The sequence below is a fragment of the Aotus nancymaae genome, unplaced genomic scaffold (genome assembly GCF_030222135.1).
Source record: "Aotus nancymaae isolate 86718 unplaced genomic scaffold, 86718_ANA_hifiasm-v0.15.2.pri h1tg000011l, whole genome shotgun sequence".
NCBI classification, from domain to species: Eukaryota; Metazoa; Chordata; class Mammalia; order Primates; family Aotidae; genus Aotus; species Aotus nancymaae.
Genome location: NW_026988422.1, coordinates 272,449 through 290,448, shown reverse-complemented (window position 1 = coordinate 290,448; position 18,000 = coordinate 272,449). Strand labels below are relative to the sequence as shown.

Below are 18,000 nucleotides of genomic sequence, written 5' to 3'. Positions count from 1 at the left end.
GATCTACGTGAGGTTTGAACTATTTGTCTACGGTATTTTTATGCATGTAGATTTCAAAATTCACTTGCCATTTTTGTTGCTCATGGATGTAAGTGATTTCATTGGTTGATTGTTCACATGATCTTAAAAACTTAACTGTAATGCTCATGTTGTAAGCTATTAGAATGGGCTGGTTATCAAAGCCTGCTTTGTAAATGGGATGGCCTTTTATATTGTAGCTGGTAGTTTTGCCGTTGTTTTGGGTGTCGATCATCATTGATACTAACACAGTCTGTAGACATGGTGGCATCCTACATTGCTGCTTGAATGAATTCGATGTCAGGATGTGCTTTTAAATTCTGAGTAAAGATTTAGCACAGTTTACTCCTTTCCATGAATTTACCTTGTCACATGTTGCTGCTTAATTTGATTGTATTTTGATACATTTTAATATTTTGTATACTATTAGTGCACTTCCTCTGTGTAATTTTATTTAGAAGTTTCTTGAGCATTAAACCATTAATCTAAGATAGATGTCATTTGTTCAAACTTTATTGAGGTTTTATTTTCAGCAGACTTTTTCTTAAGACACTTATTATTTCCTTGTTTCTCAGACTGTAAATGAAAGGATTTAGTAAGGGAACTACTATTGTAAATAAAATTGCAGCTGGTATATCATTATCTCCTTCTTCAAGCAAATTTGGTCTAATGTATAAGAAAAAAATAGATCCATAGTATAATGAAACTGACAAAAAGTGGGATGCACAGGTAGAAAAGGCTTTGGCCCTTCCCTCTTTGGACTTCATTCTGAAAATAGAAAGAAGAATGTAGACATAAGATATTAAGACACTACTTATGGTAAAGACTTGAATTGAACCCGAGAAGATGAATAGTACCAGTTCATTAATATAAGGATCAACACAGGAGAGTCTATACAAGGGAAGAATATCACAGTAAAAGTGGTTGATGTAATTTGATCCACAGAAAACTAACCTAAATATAAGCCCTACATGAATCATGGAATGCAGGTTTCCAGCTATGAAGGCCCCTGTGGTCATCTGAATGCAGAGTGTCTTGGACATCATGGTGTGGTACTGCAGTGGGCTGCATATGGCCACATAGCGGTCATAGGCCATTGCTGCCAGAAGAAAGCAGTCTGCAGTTTCCACAGCGCAAATAAAATAAAACTGTACTGTACATTCACAGAGGGAAATCCTATTGTCCTCAGAAAAGAAGTTCTGTAACATTTTGGGGGTGACGGCAGAGGCACAACAAGAATCCACAAGGGCCAGGTTCGCCAGAAAGATGTACATTGGTGTGTGAAGGCGATGGTGTGTAAAAATCGATGCCATCAAACCAGTATTCCCCACCAGGGTGATCAGATAGATGGCAAAGAACCCCACAAACAGCAGCGTCTTCAGCTCTGGGTGATGTGCAAATCCTGTGAGGATAAACTCATTTTTCATGGTGTGATTTTCTTCAGCCATTTTTGATTTCTCTGAAAAAAAAAAAAAAAAAAAAAAAGTAGAGAAATAAGGTACTAATTTATAATACACCCAAAACAACTCTCAAGCTCTCTTTGGCTCAGAAGGACAGAGGCATCTTCCACAGTGCTTCCTCATGTTGCCTGGAATTCGGTGCATGCCCAGTTCATAGCGAGAGTGAATCTCCTGAAGCTATTGCCATTTTGTCTATTTGTTGAATATCTTTCTAGCATATTTTTAAAGAAAAATATCTGATTGGATGCACAAAGATGGCTTTTCCGGTCTTGAGAGAAATATTAAGAACAGAAAACTTCTCTATATAGGATAGGTAAAGCTGATTCATAATGTAAGTGTCAGCAATTGGTATCAGTGTTCCCAGTTTCAATGTTTGTATCTGTTTTTGTACATTAATGTTAACAGCAGCATTACTTTCAATAGCCAAAAAGTGAAAACAACCCAAATGTTCATGGGCAGATGGGTGGATAAATAAATTGTGGTGGAATATTATTCAGTCTTGAAAAAGATTGAAATTCTCACACTTGTTACAACATGAATTAACCTTGAGGACATAATGCTGATTGAAATAAGCCAGACACAAAAGGACAAATATTGTATGATTTCAGTTGCATGAGAAAGCTAGAATAATCAGATTTATAGAGAAAGAAAGTTGAATGGTAGTTGCCAGGGGAAGGGATTGATTGGGAGCTATTGTTTAATGGGAACAGTTTTTCTGTTTGGGAAGATGAAAATGTTCTAGAGATAAATGATGGTGATTATTGCACAACAATATTAATGCCCTTAATGCCATTGAACTGTACACTTAAATATGGCTGAAATGATACATTTTATGCTGTGTATAATTTACCTCAATAAAAATATTTTTAAAATACTATTTTCATCTGCCTATTTCTAGCAAATTATTATCTTCGATACTAGTGGAGTATATACTTGAAAATATGCTCTGGGGAGAAGAGAACTATTTACAGGATATTTATATGTCTGGGAGTTGGGGAGTAAAAGTGTTATGGTTGGAAGCTGGGAGAAAAAAAACAAAAGACTGTATTTAAAACGTCCGGCCAGCACAGTGGCTTAAGCCTGTAATCTCAGCTCTTTGGGAAGATGAGGAGGGAGGAATACTGGAATCCAGGAGTTCCAGACAAGCCTGGGCAACATAAAAAGGCTCTGTCTCTGCAAAGGAAAAAAAAGGAAATAAAATTAGCAGGGCATGGTGACATGCTCCTGTAGTGCCAGCTACTGGGGAGGCTGAGGTGATAGTATCCATTGAACCTGAGAGATGGAGGCAGCTGAGGGCCATGATCGCATCACTGCATTCCAGCCTGCGTGACACAGCGAGACCCCGTTTCAGAAAAACAAAGCAAAATAAAAAGGCCTTCCCTGTTACTAATAATGCCACGAGTAAAACTACTTATGTGCATAAAGAAATTAATGCTATTGGCCGGGCGCGGTGGCTCAAGCCTGTAATCCCAGCACTTTGGGAGGCCGAGGCGGGTGGATCAAGAGGTCAAGAGATCGAGACCATCCTGGTCAACATGGTGAAACCCCTTCTCTACTAAAAATACAAAAATTAGCTGGGCATGGTGGCACAGCCTGTAATCCCAGCTACTTGGGAGGCTGAGGCAGGAGAATTGCTTGAACCCGGGAGGCAGAGGTTGCAGTGAGCTGAGATTGTGCCACTGCACTCCAGCTTGGCACCTGGCGACAACAGAGTGAGACTCTGTCTCAAAAAAAAAAAAAAAAAAAAAGAAAAGAAAAGAAAAAAAAAAAAGAAAAGAAATTAATGCTATTAAAAGCAATTGGAGAAATCCTGAGTTAAAAATCAATGATCTAACTACATATCAAAAAATTATGAATAAAATCAAATGTCAAACACAAATTGGGAGATTATTTGCAGTAAATTTGATAAAGTTTTGGTACCTTTGTTCTATAAAAAGCTCATATGTATGACCAGGAATAATTAATAGAAAATAGGTAAAGCCCAGGAATAGAAAAATCTCAAAGAAAAAAAGCCTTTTAAAATAAATTAAAAATGTTTGATTTTATTACTAATCAGAAAAACATCATTCAGAAACACCTATGAAGCTAAGAAAATAAGATTTAAAAAACTGATAATGTTGAGTGTTATCTAGAATACAGTAAAATAGAAAACTTACTGTGTTCCTGGTACGTGTACAAATTGGTGTAATCATTAGACAATAATTTGGTAGTAGATTAAAGAGACTCTTAAGGTTCATATTTTTTGAGCAGTAAAAATAAATCTGTCAAAAATAATAACTAAAAGTTCAGAAAATAGGTACATATAGTGATGTTGATTGTAATCTCATTCATAATAGTGAAAAATTTAAACACCTAAATGGTAACCAATTAGTTAACCAGTATGATTAAATAAATTGAATCATCCATATGAATGTATACTTTCAAATATTTTAAATGGTGTTTACCTAGAATATTTATTATAATAAAACAGACACAAAAATATTGCATAAAAACAAAATAAAAAGTTTTACATGCAGAATAGCCCTAATTGCCAAGTAAATATTTACATGTAAATATAACAGAAGTTAGCACAGAAGCACATCACAATGTTATTACTAGTTTTTGCTATGTAACAAAAATTGTGGTCTTGTTTTCGTCTTTATATTTGCATCTATTTAAAATTTTCTACAATAACTATTCCTCCTATTCAGAAAACAGTATTTATTAAGCCCATAAAATGACACACTCTTAGATATGCTATGTTTTATACTTTGATAAATTCATAAAAATCATTTGGGATACAACTAACGTTTTCTGCACTTTACAAATCTACCATGGAGAACATCACAATGCACTTACTGAACAAGTGCCGGCTTCATTCTCATGATGATGACACTGATAGTTCCAAGAATTGTTTCCTGACAGTCTTGCACATATCTCAAATCATTCAGGGGTATGTTCACATCTGGTGGTAGTGCATTTTTATGGTCCTTTAACTGTGAAAGCAGTATCTCCTTAGTGTCAACTTTTACTTTTTTGAACACCATGTTTCTATGTTATTCCTAGATTCTGTGATGATCACATTTGTTAAAATTTGAGGATATTTTAAAAATTTTTGTTACTGACCCCCTAGGTATGTCCTTAAGCATGGAGTTGTAACCTGTTGGAGCATGTTTTATTTCAATCTACCTTCATTTATTATGCTTACTTTTGGAAACCTTTATGCATTTTCTTGATATTGAATGCCTGTTTTATGTTACTTACTTTCTTTAAAAGGTAGTGGAGACTGTTCTAGACATTTATAGATGGATAATTTTCTGGATACTTATTGACCACAAGTACACTCCAAGTTTCAGGAACAGAGAAAATGTTTTGAAGAGACATAGAATGTTCTCTTCTATTTTAGTTTCTTGAATATACTGCTGACTTTTAAATATCAGATTATTTGGGGAATGATACCTTTAGGAACAATATTTTAAAATGAACTTTGAAATATATATACATATACTTTAAATACTTTTTCATTAACTGGTTACCTTTTCCAGTTTAAAGTCACCCAACATAGGATTTCCTTCAGTTTTCTCAGTTGATTATAGTAAATTAAACAGAAATAAGGTTTATATTGATATTTGATTTCTCTAAGAATCAAGAGAAACCAGAACACTCCCTGAAACTATATTGGGGGTTTAAAAGATTAGTTTGAAATGATAGTTCTTGCTCATATAATTTTTTAATATATAGGGAATGCCCAATACAAGCATTTTCAACACTATTTAGTTGTAGTGGTTACCACATTATTAAAAGAAGTTTAAAAATCTTCACTAATGTATTCCGTTATTACTATAAAAGTATGCTCTTATTTATTTTTGGATAAATGTAGGCTCCTCTTGAATTTATAAGTGATACAAATTAATGATAGTCAATTGTCTAGAGTTTACACAATAGACTTTAGATCTAGAAAAGGAATTTAAGAATCTTAAAAATGGAAAAATTAGAACTGTAAGGAAAAGGAAAACCATAAATAACTCAGAGAAAAGAATATTTCAGAAGATCAATTTTTCTAGCAACAATAAGTGTTAAATTCTCACCTCAATTTTCCTGATAAGAGTTTTAAAGAGAACAGTTGGTTGCCTGGTATTAGTTTTTAACGTTGACCCAGCAATTAAACTCTCTTCTTGATGATTTAGGAGAATATTCATACAATGAGATCAATGTTAATATTTATGTCATTGTAGAGAATGACCCAACTATTCGAAATAATTCTAAGAGGATTTATTTGGCATTGACATCAAAGTATAGCCTAAGAGACCTAATCTTCTGAACATTACAAACATACTAAATTGGATTAATTAAGCTTATCCTTTGAGACCTGGAGAATAAAGCAAAAAGCTGATTAATAAATTTTAAGGGCAGTATCTTGATTTTCATTCATTTGAGTTTATACCACTTATCCTTATCATCAATCTGAGTATAAAATCCTTAGTGTGAAGAAAATATTCATACTAGAATGGTCAGCAAAGGCTTCATGGAGGAATTGGAAACGGAGCCAGGATTGGTTTGCCTCAGAGGGGAGATTGCTTGTTCTGAGCAGAAGTTGGAAATTAACTCATTCTCTATATTTTTTTCTTTGGTTAGTGATAGTAGTATTTTATTTCAGGAGCTCTGCCCTTACTGTAATTTTTTAAATTTATTTTTTAATTAGCTCATAAAAATTGCATATGTTTATGGCATACAACATGATGGTTTAGTAAGTGTATATATTGTGGAATGGCTAAATCAGGCTCATTAATGTGTATTGCCTATACACTTACTATTTTTGTGTGTGTAATAACATTTAAAATTTATACTCAAGTATTTTAAAGAAATCAATACATTGTTTTACCTATAATCACCATTGTAAGGCCGGTTGCCTCACCGGGAGCATGGACGCACACCCTCCCTCCCAGTTTTTTCAAAAGCTCGGACAAGCCCGGACGAGCTCAGGCAAGCTCAGACATGCTCAGGTTTGTTCCCTTCTCCCATGCTCGCACAGCCTGACCTTCCCTTAAAAGAGCCCAGTATGCAAACAAGGTGTGGTAACCCTAGCCTCTTGCTAACCAATAGCAGCCAAGTCTTAACAACCAATAGCAGCTGAGTAATTCCAACCAACAACAAACCAAGTCCTAGGTAAAGGCTTGTAACTTACCCAATAGCAGTCCTGCTCTCCCACAACCAATCCAGCTCCCTCACTCCGCATAAAACCCCACGTCTGAGAGGAGTCCGTGCAACTTCTCCGGCCCCTCCTGTCGGACCGCAGAACCTCACCCGCGAGCCTGAATAAATTCCTTTGCATTGGATTATTTTCATGCTGGCCTCTGTTTCTTCTTTTTATCCTTGGCAAGAACAGACCTTACAGAGAGAATAAGGGCAGGGATGACCTGAAGATGGATCACTTATTATATTTAAAGAGCATCGAGTTTCAGGAAAGCTATCAAGGGCTTTTTAGCAACAGAATATTCAAACCCTTGTTCATTTTCATGTTTTTTCTAGCACCTCCTGCTCAGTATGACATAATATGTAATAACTCTATCTGTACTCTTTTTCCTGAAACAGTATCTCACTCTGTTGCCCAGGTTGGAGTGCAGTGGCATGATCACAGCTCACTGCAGCCTCCACCTTCTGGACTCAAGGGGTTCTCCTCCTTCAGCTTCCAAATTAGTGAGAACGCAGGTGCATACAACCTTGCCTGGCTAGTTTTCCGTTTTTTTTGTAGAGATGGAGTCTTGCTATGTTGCTCATTATTCAGTCCCCACTTAAAAGTGAGAACGTGTTGTTTTTCTCTTCCTGTGTTAGTTTGCTAAGGATAGTGGCCTCCCACTCCATTCATGTCCCTGCAAAGTCATAAAGTTGCTCAGTCAAGGAAATATTACAATAACTTTAAGTATCACTGATTTCTTGATCTGACAAACTTCATATTTTTTTTTAAATTCAGGGAAAATTTAGACCATTTAATCCTTTTTTTTTGTATTTTAATTTTTTATTTAGCATCGACTTCCCACCTATTGATTAACTTTTTTTTAATTGCATTTTAGGTTTTGGGGTACATGTGAAGAACATGCAAGATTATTGCATAGGTGCATATGTGGCAGTGTGATTTGTTGCCTTCCTCCCCTTCACCTATATGTGGCATTTGTCCCCATGCTATCTCTGCCCAACTACCCACCCCCTGCTGTCCCTCCCCTATTTCCCCCCAACAGACCCCAGTGTGTGATGCTCCCCTCCCTGTGTCCATGTGTTCTCATTGTTCAACACCCACCTATTAGTGAGTATATGCAGTGTTTGATTTTGTGTTCTTGTGTCAGTTTGCTGAGAATGATGGTTTCCAGGTTAATCCACGTCCCTACAAATGAAGCAACCTCATCATTTTTGATGGCTGCATAATATTCCATGGTGTATATGTGCCACATTTTTCCTGTCCAGTCTATCACCGATGGGCATTTGGGTTGGTTCCAGGTCTTTGCTATTGTAAACTGTGCTGCAATGAACATTCGTGTGCATGTGTCCTTATAGTAGAACGATTTATAATCCTTTGGATATATACCCAGTAATGGGATTGCTGGGTCAAATGGAATTTCTATTTCTAGGTCCTTGAGGAATCGCCACACTGTCTTCCACAATGGTTGAACTAATTTACACTCCCACCAACAGTGTAAAAGTGTTCCTATTTCTCCACATCCTCTCCAGCATCTGTTGTCTCCAGATTTTTTAATGATCGCCATTCTAACTGGCGTGAGATGGTATCTCAATGTAGTTTTGATTTGCATTTCTCTAATGACCAGTGATGATGAGCATTTTTCCATATGTTTGTTGGCCTCATGTATGTCTTTTTTAGTAAAGCATCTGTTCATATCCTTTGCCCACTTTTGAATGGGCTTGTTTGTTTTTTTCTTGTAAATCTGTTTTAGTTCATTGCAAATTCTGGATATCAGCCCTTTGTCAGATGGGTAAGCTGCAAAATTTTTTTCCCATTTTGTTGGTTTCCCATTCACTCTAATGACTGTTTCTTTTGCCGTGCAGAAGCTGTGGAGTTTGATTAGGTCCCATTTGTCTATTTTGGCTTTTGTTGCCAATGATTTTGGTGTTTTGGTAATGAAGTCCTTGCCTACGCCTATGTCCTGAATGGTTTTGCCTAGGGTTTCTTCTAGGATTTTTATGGTGTTAGGTCTTACGTTTAAGTCTTTAATCCATCTGGAGTTAATTTTAGTGTAAGGTGTCAGGAAGGGGCCCAGTTTCTATTTTCTGCACAAAACTGGCTAGCTAGTTTTCCCAACACCACTTATTAAACAGGGAATCCTTTACCCATGGCTTGTTTTTGTCAGGTTTGTCAAAGATCGGATGGTTGTAGATATGTTGTGTTGCCTCTGAGGCCTCTGTTCTGTTCCATTGGTCTATATCTCTGTTTTGGTACCAGTACCATGCTGTTTTGATTACTGTAGCCTTGTAGTATAGTTTGATGTCTGGTAGTGTGATGCCTCCCGCTTTGTTCTTTTTGCTTAGAATTGACTTGGCTATGTGGGTTCTCTTTTGAGCAGTTTAAGGTGGTTTTTTTCCAGTTCTGTGAAGAAGGTCATTGGTAGCTTGATGGGGATAGCATTGAATCTGTAAATTACTTTGGGTAGTATGGCCATTTTCATGATACTAATTCTTCCTAACCATGAACATGGAATGTTTCTCCATCTGTTTGTGTCCTCTCTTATTTCATTGAGCAGTGGTTTGTAGTTCTCCTTGAAGAGGTCCTTTACATTCCTTGTTATTTGTATTCCTTGGTATTTTATTCCCTTTGTAGCAATTGCGAATGGCAGTTCGTTCTTGATTTGACTCTCTTTAAGTCTGTTATTGGTGTATAGGAATGCTTGTGATTTTTGCACAATTATTTTGTATCCTGAGACTTTGCTAAGTTGCTGATCAGTTTCAGGAGATTTTGGGCTGAGATGATGGGGTCTTCTAGATATACAATCATGTCATCTGCAAATAGAGACAATTTGACTTCCTCCTTTCCTAATTGAATACCCTTTATTTCTTTTTCTTGCCTGATTGCTCTGGCTAGAACTTCCAGCACTATATTGAACAGGAGTGGTGAGAGAGAGCATCCTTGTCTAGTGCCAGATTTCAAAGGGAATGCTTCCAGTTTTTGCCCATTCAGTATGATGTTAGCTGTTGGTTTGTCGTAAATAGCTTTTATGATTTTGAGATACGTTCTGTCAATACTTAGTTTATTGAGCGTTTTTAGCATAAAGGGCTGTTGAATTTTGTCAAAGGCCTTCTCTGCATCAATTGAGATAATCAGGTGGTTTTTGTCTTTGGTTCTGTTTATGTGGTGAATTACATTTATAGACTTGTGTATGTTGAACCAGCCTTGCATCCCTGGGATGAATCCTACTTAATCATGGTGGATAAGCTGTTTGATATGCTGTTGCAATTGGCTTGCCAGTATTTTATTGAAGATTTTTGCATCTATGTTCATCATGGATATTGGCCTGTAGTTTTCTTTTCTTGTTGAGTCTCTGCCGGATTTTGGTATCAGGATGATGTTGGTCTCATAAAATGATTTGGGAAGGATTCCCTCTTTTTGGATTATTTGGAATAGTTTCAGAAGGAATAGTACCAGTTCCTCCTTGTGTGTCTTGTAGAATTTGGCTGTGAAGCCATCTGGACCTGGGCTTTTTTTGGGTGGTAGGCTCTTAATTGCTGCTTTGACTTCAGACCTTGTTATTGGTCTATTCAGGGTTTCGACTTCTTCCTGGTTTAGGTTTGGGAGGAGGCAACTGTCCAGGAATTTATCCATTTCTTCCAGGTTTTCTAGTTTATGTGCATAGAGTTGTTTGTAATAATCTCTGATGATGGTTTGAATTTCTGTGGAATCTGTGGTGATATCCCATTTATCATTTTTTTTGCATCTATTTGGTTATTCTCTCTTTTCTTTTTTTATTAATCTGGCTAGTGGTCTGTCTATTTTGTTGATCTTTTCAAAAAACCAGCTCCTGGATTTATTGATTTTTTGAAGGGTTTTTCGTGTCTCTGTCTCCTTCAGTTTTGCTCTGATCTTAGTTATTTCTGGTCTTCTGCTAGCTTTTGAGTTTTTTTTATCTTGCTCTTCTAGCTCTTTCAATTTTGATGATAGGGTGTCAATTTTAGATCTCTCCTTGCTTCTCATGTGGGCACTTATTGCTATATATTTTCCTCTAGAGACTGCTTTAAATGCATCCCAGAGATTCTGGTATGTGGTGTCTTCGTTCTCGTTGGTTTCGAAGAACATCTTTATTTCTGTATTCATTTCATTGTTTATCCAGTCAACATTCAAGAGAAAGTTGCTCATTTTCCATGAAGCTGTGCAGTTCTGGGTTGGTTTCTGAATTCTGAGTTCTAACTTGATGGCACTGTGGTCTGAGAGACTGTTTGTTATGGTTTCTGTTCTTTTGCATTTGCTGAGTAGTGATTTACTTCCAATTATGTGGTCAATTTTAGAGTAGGTGCGATGTGGTGCTGAGAAGAATGTATATTCTGTGGATTTGGGGTGGAGAGTTCTGTAAATGTCTATTAGGTTTGCTTGGTCCAGGTCTGAGTTCAAGTCCTGGATATCCTTGTTAATTTTCTGTCTGGTTGATCTGTCTAATATTGACAATGGTGTGTTAAAGTCTCCCACTATAATTGTGTGGGAGTCTAAGTCTCTTTGTAAGTCATTAAGAACTTGCCTTATGTATCTGGGTGCTCCTGTATTAGGCGCATATATATTTAGGATCGTTAGCTCTTCTTGTTGCATTGATCCTTTTACCATTATGCAGTGTCCTTCTTTGTCTCCTTTGATCTTTGTTGCTTTAAAGTCTATTTTATCAGAGATGAGAATTGCAACTCCTGCTTTTTTTTTGCTCTCCATTTGCTTGGTAAATCTTCCTCCATCCCTTTATTTTGAGCCTTTGTGTATCCTTGCATGTGAGGTGGGTTTCCTGGATACAGCACACTGATGGGTTTTGGCTTTTTATCCAATTTGCCAGTCTGTGTCTTTTGATTGTGGCATTTAGTCCATTTACTTTTAGGGTTAATATTGTTATGTGTGAATTTGATACTGCCATTTTGATGCTAGCCGGCTGTTTTGCCTGTTGGTTGATGCAGATTTTTCATTGTGTTGATGCTCTTTACCACTTGGTATGTTTTTGGAGTGGCTGGTACTGGTTGTTCTTTTCTATGTATAGTGCCTCTTTCAGGAGCTCTTGTAAAGCAGGTCTGGTGGTAATGAAATCTCTGAGTACTTGCTTATTCACAAAGGATTTTATTTTTCCTTCACTTATGAAGCTTAGTTTGGCTGGATATGAAATTCTGGGTTGAAAGTTCTTTTCTTTAAGGATGTTGAATATCGGCCCCCACTCTCTTCTGGCTTGTAGGTTTTCTGCTGAGAGATCTGCTGTGAGTCTGATGGACTTCCCTTTGTGGGTAACCTGACCTTTCTCTCTGACTGCCTTTAGCATTTTCTCCTTCATTTCAACCCTGGTGAATCTGATGATTATGTAGCTTGGGATTGCTCTTCTTGAGGAATATCTTTGTGGTGTTCTCTGTATTTCCTGGATTTGAATATTGGCCTGCCTTGCTAGGTTGGGGAAGTTGTCCTGGATAATATCCTGAAGAGTATTTTCCAGCTTGGATTCATTCTCTTAGTCACATTCAGGTACACCTAGCAAACGTAGATTAGGTCTTTTCACATAGTCCCATATTTCTTGTTGACTTTGTTCATTCCTTTTTACCCTGTTTTCTCTAATCTTTCCTTCTCGTTTTATTTCATTGAGTTGATCTTCGACCTCTGATATCCTTTCTTCTGCTTGGTCAATTCGGCTGTTGAAACTTGTGCATGCTTCACAAAGTTCTCGTGCTATGTTTTTCAGGTCCATCAATTCACTTATATTCCTCTCTAAGTTGTCTATTCTTGTTAGCATTTTGTCAAATCTTTTTTCAAGGTTCTTAGTTTCTTTGCATTGGGTTAGAACATGTTCTTTTAGCTCAGAGAAGTTTCTTATTACCCACTTTCTGAAGGCTGATTCTGTCATTTCATCACACTCATTCTCCATCCAGTCTTGTTCTCTTGCTGGTGAGGGGTTGTGATCCCTTGCAGGAGGAGAGGTGTTCTGGTTTTGGGTGTTCTTCCCATCTTTGTGGATTTATCCACCTGTCGACTTTGTGGTTGTTGACTTTCTGATTGGGTCTCTGAGTGGACGTCCTGTTTGTTGATGAAGTTATTTCTCTTTCTTAGTTTTCCTTTTAACTTTCTGGCCTCTCTGCTGTAGGACTGTTGAGGTCTACTCCAGGCCCTGCTTGCCTGGGGATCACTTGCAGCAGCTGCCGAACAGTAAAGGTTGCTACCAGTTTCTTCTTCTGCTTTGTCCCAGAAGGATACCTGCCAAATGTCCGTCTGAGCTCTCCTTTATGAGGTGACTCTTTGGATATATGGGGGTCAGGGAGCTGCTTGAGGAAACAGTCTGTCTGTTATAGTAGTTCAAGTGCTGAGCTGTGAGCTCCGTTGTTCATTCAGAGCTGCTGGGCAGGTAAGTTTAAATCTGCAGTAGCAGAACTCATACACCCCTTTTTTTCCCCAGGTGTTCTGTCCCAGGGAGTTAGGGCTTTATGAGTTTCTGCTGTGCTGCTGCCTTTTTTTTTTCTTCAGGGCTGTCCTGCCCACAAGGAGGCAGCCTAGTCACTCTCAGCCTGCAGAGACTTTGCTGAGCAGCTGTGGGCTCTGCCCAGCTGCCATGTGAACTTCCCTGAAGTCCTGTTTATATGGGTGTAGTTAGAACTGCCTCGGCAATGGTGGCCTGCCTCTGTAATGACGGACTCTCTCTGTAATGGCCAGTTGCCTCGGCAATGGCAGGCTGCCTGAGGAATGGCAGACTGACTCTATAGTGGTGGAGTGCCACGGTAATGGCGGATGCCCCTCCCCACTGAGCTGGACCATCCTGGGTTCAGCTGTACTTGCCATGAAACTCTCAACCCAGAGCGTTTCCAATTGCTGTTTTTTCGTTTTTGTGGGGGTGGGACCAGCCAGTCCTGATCACCTGGCTCCCTGCCTCAGAGCCTTTTGTTTTTTAGTTGAATGGTCAGCTCTCTCCCAGGTATCCTGGTCGCCTGTTGAATAGGTGCTGGGATCTGTGTGATTTCCCGTGCAGTGACCCACTGCACCGGCTGAAACCGCAGCTCTGAGATTTGTGGTGCTTTTTTGCCCAGGAATCTCCTGGCCTGGCTCCCTGTTTCAGCTCCCCTTGCTGGCTAAGTGGGAATACAGTCCTGTTTACTCTGCACTGGGAACTGCTGTGCCGGGGTACAGGCAAAAGAGCTGCACCAGCCAAAACTGGTGACCCATGGGACTCCTCCACCTGCGAATCTCCTGGTCTGTGGGCAGTAAAAATCTGTCTGGAAATGTGGCATCCACTCACCCTCTGCGCTCTAACTGGGAGCTGCAATCCTGGGCTGCTCCTAACCAGCCATCTTGGATCTTCTCTGACTAGCCAATTCTTAAAGGTAACAGTAAAGGGCCTAGGCAGGAATGTGTCTTTGATATGCAAATTAACTCATCCAGAGTCATACCTCCTATATCTGGTCCAGGTATACCAAGGGGTAATATTCCTGGGCTTGAATCATCCCAGAGCCATGAGCCCGGTAACTAGGGATGACCCCAATAGCCCAATGACTACTAAAAGTTTTTAAACTAGCCAATCCCAATCCTGCCCTGCCTGTCCTTTCCTATAGAACCCCCAATAAAGGGAGTGGCCTAAACTTTCTTCTTGCTCTTGTATTCTGCCTCCTGACCACCTTAGTGTCTTTCCCATGAGGCCCTGTGTGGCATGGTATGCATCTTGTTTCTTCAGCAAATATGAGTATTAAAAATCTCTTAATGACTTCAGACTCTCCATGTTATCCCTCAGTCATCTTTGTAAATTAAGACCTGGGCAGAATACAATTGGGGATTCAAACACTATTTGATTAATTAGGAAAGGACTACCCAAAACATGAGTATTCCTGTGTTTCCCTTTAAAAATTGCATTTAATATAGCTAGTTGTTGGTTTAAGAATACCTATACCTATGTTTAATGAAACTTAATCTATACGTACTAATTTAAAAGCTTAATGAAAGTTAATCTGTATGTTCTAATTATAAAAAACACTCTTTGTTTGTGACTCTTACTCAGAAGTAGACACAGAGGTAATTTGGAGGATTTTTCCTCTCCTATGTGTGTCTGAAATTTTATTTTTTTAATGAAAAGCTGGAAGCAGAATAATCAGCCATGCTCTTATAGGAGCTAGTCAGCATTGCTTACTTCACTACCTGTATTCTTACAGTATAAGTTGTAGATATCTCTCTATGCTGCTCTAAGTGTTCATCTTTATTCTACTTGACATTCTGCAGAATGTTCACTGGATCTGTGTTTCACTTCATAGATAGAAAATAAACCTTTAGGCTATTTTAAAAAACAACATATTTGTTTTTCACCTAAAGATGGCTCATATACCCATGTTTATGCTGAAAAAACTCTTCTTTCATAGCACTTTTTCCTGATTTTCCTTGCATAATTAAATAATTGTTCTCACTCCCTGCTTTTGGGTTGGCAGTTAAGTTCTATTTATAGAGCAGCTTTTTTTTGCAGCTCATGAGATAAAACCACTTTTCCATTCTTCTTTCCAGTTTCCTTCAATAATACATGTCAAGAGACAGTGGATCCCACTGGATGAATCAATTGTGAAGTCAACTAAAATGATAAATGGTGTCTTCAGTATTATCCATCCATAAAGAGGACACATTGCAAATATTGTTAATAAGTCAAAACCAATAACTTTCCTCTCTAAAAATGATTCTCTTGATTTATAAACATAGCTTATTTTTCAGGATGGTTCAATATTTTCCCACTTTATTTCATAAAATAATGCAATTCTTCTGTCCTTCTTGGAACAGAGTCACAGTCAAATGAACATCATTTTACACATACACATTTACACACTCAAAAATATGGCTGTCCTTCTAACACTTTCTGTGGGCCAAAGTTGAGCATAAATTATGTGATATTAGTTTGCCCCCAGCAGCAGCCACTACAAATATGCTGATTCCCTCACTTATTAAAGAAAAATCAATTGTGTCAAATCATCCTGTCGCATGGTAGGAAACATCATGAGTGCTAGTCAATTTGATATTGTTTTAGTATCTTGTATTTGACGCTGCTTGGCACTGAGCTAAATCTAAATTTCTTACCCCATAAAACAGTCATAATGGGCTGCACCTCTATTATCTTCCTGCTACCTACTACTATTTCTACCACCTCCAGCAATACCACCACTGTGAAGACTACTTCTACTTCTATAACACTAGGATAATATAAGGCACTCAGTATGCAACAGTTTTCTGATTATTTTCATTTAATACTCAAAACGGCTCTTATGACATAGAAAATATCAATGTGTCTGTTTTATAAATGTACAAATGAAAGCACAAAGCAGCTAAGCAACTTGCCCAAAGTCACATGGCTAGTAAGTGGCAGAATAAGGATACAAATTCTGGCTTTCTAGCTTCAGAACTGTGCACTATCTTGTATAACCACACTTAATTAACAACACCAGATATGGGATTGATGCATAAATAAACATTTAGTTTATGTATTTTACTGTGTTAATGTGATAAATATGAATTTCTTTGCCAGTATAGCTGCAAATGTGACGATATCTTTTTATTTTTCTAATTAATTGCAAGAGATCCACATATTTTATTAGCAGTGCTATCTTCTTCTTGAGGTCTTCACTCCTAACTCTTGCTAATTGTTGAAGAATCTAAGGGGTCTTCTCAGTCCCCTAGGGTTGGTTCATCTTCCAAGCACCAGATGGACAGTTGGATTATTGGCTCAGTGCCCTCCTGCTTGCCCTTCATCCTCAGTGTCATAGTTTCCCCATGATGACCAATTCCCCATTGCTCCACAGTGCCCATCTACTGTGGTAATTATGTCTTGCTAGTTCATTCATTCAGCAAATGTTTGTAGTGACCACATAATATAGGGAACCGCTGTGCTTCACTAGCTGGACTACAAAGCAGTTCAAGAGAGAAATAAAGAGCTTCTCTTTAAGTAGCTTACATTCTGGTGGGAGAGATAGACAACAAAGAAGGAGGCCAATAACTAAGGAAAGTAACTATAAATAGTTATGAGTGTCCAAAGGAAAGAAGTAGGAAATAAGGAGTGTAGTTCTATTAAGGATAGGCAGGCAGAGCACCTGTAAGGAGATGTCATTTAAGACTTGCAATTAAAAAAAATGTCCTAAAATTAGATTATGATAATGGTGCACAACTCTGAATATACTGAAAGTATCTTTTGAGTTGCTAATTTTAATCAAGTGAATGTTATGATATATAAATTACATATCAATAAAGCTGTCAAAAAAGACTATAACCAGATGCTGATATCCAGCAGCGGTTTGACCAGAAGCAGACTGCTTTGTATTTTCTGCTTTTGTGCCTATTGAAAATTCTGTTATATAATTTGAATAAATTCTCAGTTTTGATCTGAGATTTGGCTCTTTAGTTTTTATATTTACAGTAGTCTGTGAATTTAAACCTTAAAAAAAAATTCCCCTTGCTAAATAGTGGTAGAGTTTAGGAGGGAGAAAACTGAGATCTCCTTACTCAAGGAATATATATTAATTAATTTAATCAATTCATTGTAATTCCAGTTGCTGTATATTTTCAAGAATCTAAGCTTAATCAAATCAGTGCATTTCTCTAAGTGACCTTCATTAGTGTAAGGGTTTCCACATGGCCTAACAACCAATCATACTTAACATACCAATTTCAAAATTGGTAATAAGATTTGGCTGTGCTTCTACCCAAACTCTCATCTTGAATTGTAATGTCCATCATCTTCAGATGCGAAGGGAGAGGCCAGGTGGAGGTAATAATTGAATCATTGGGTCAGTTTCCCTATGTGAGGGAGTTCTCACGAGATCTGGTGACTATATAAGTGTTTGGTAGTTCCTCCTGCATTCATTTTTCCGCCTACCGCTGTGGGAGGAAGGTGTCTTGCTTCCCTTTATCAGTCACTGAATGCAGACCTCCTGATGCTTCCCGTCATACAGAACTGTGAGTCAATTAAACTTTTTTCCTTTATAAATTACACATTCTCAGGCAGGTCTTTATTCCACTGTGAGAACAGACTAATACACTTGGTAAGATTTTCTCTCTTTCTCCTTTCAGATGTGGCAAGGAAGATTGCCATCCCAGTTGCTTCTGAAAGCCTACCTGTAACTAAGGTAAGATAGTATTGGGATAAAGCAAGTTCTGTTTGTGGCATAAATGGGAGAGAGAATACGCCAGGGTACATCAAATACTTCTGAAGTCTCCCTTACATCTGTACTTATAAAAATGTGAGAAAATATATTTCCTAATTGCCTGAGGCAATTTGAGGGAAAATTTCTGTATATTAGTTTGGCTTTTTCCAGCCCGAGGTCTTTATCTGGTATAAATGGGTTGTAGAGTTTAGTAATTGTAATT

General features: G+C 37.9%; 1 protein-coding gene across 1 annotated transcript; it reads right to left on the bottom strand.

Annotated features, from left to right (window-relative positions):
- Positions 1 to 530: 530 nt before the first annotated feature.
- LOC105734390 (olfactory receptor 5K1) lies at positions 531 to 1,466 on the bottom strand. Its single transcript, XM_064374536.1, has one exon. It carries the CDS (start codon positions 1,464 to 1,466, stop codon positions 531 to 533), a length of 936 nt encoding a protein of 311 aa, XP_064230606.1.
- Positions 1,467 to 18,000: the final 16,534 nt, after the last annotated feature.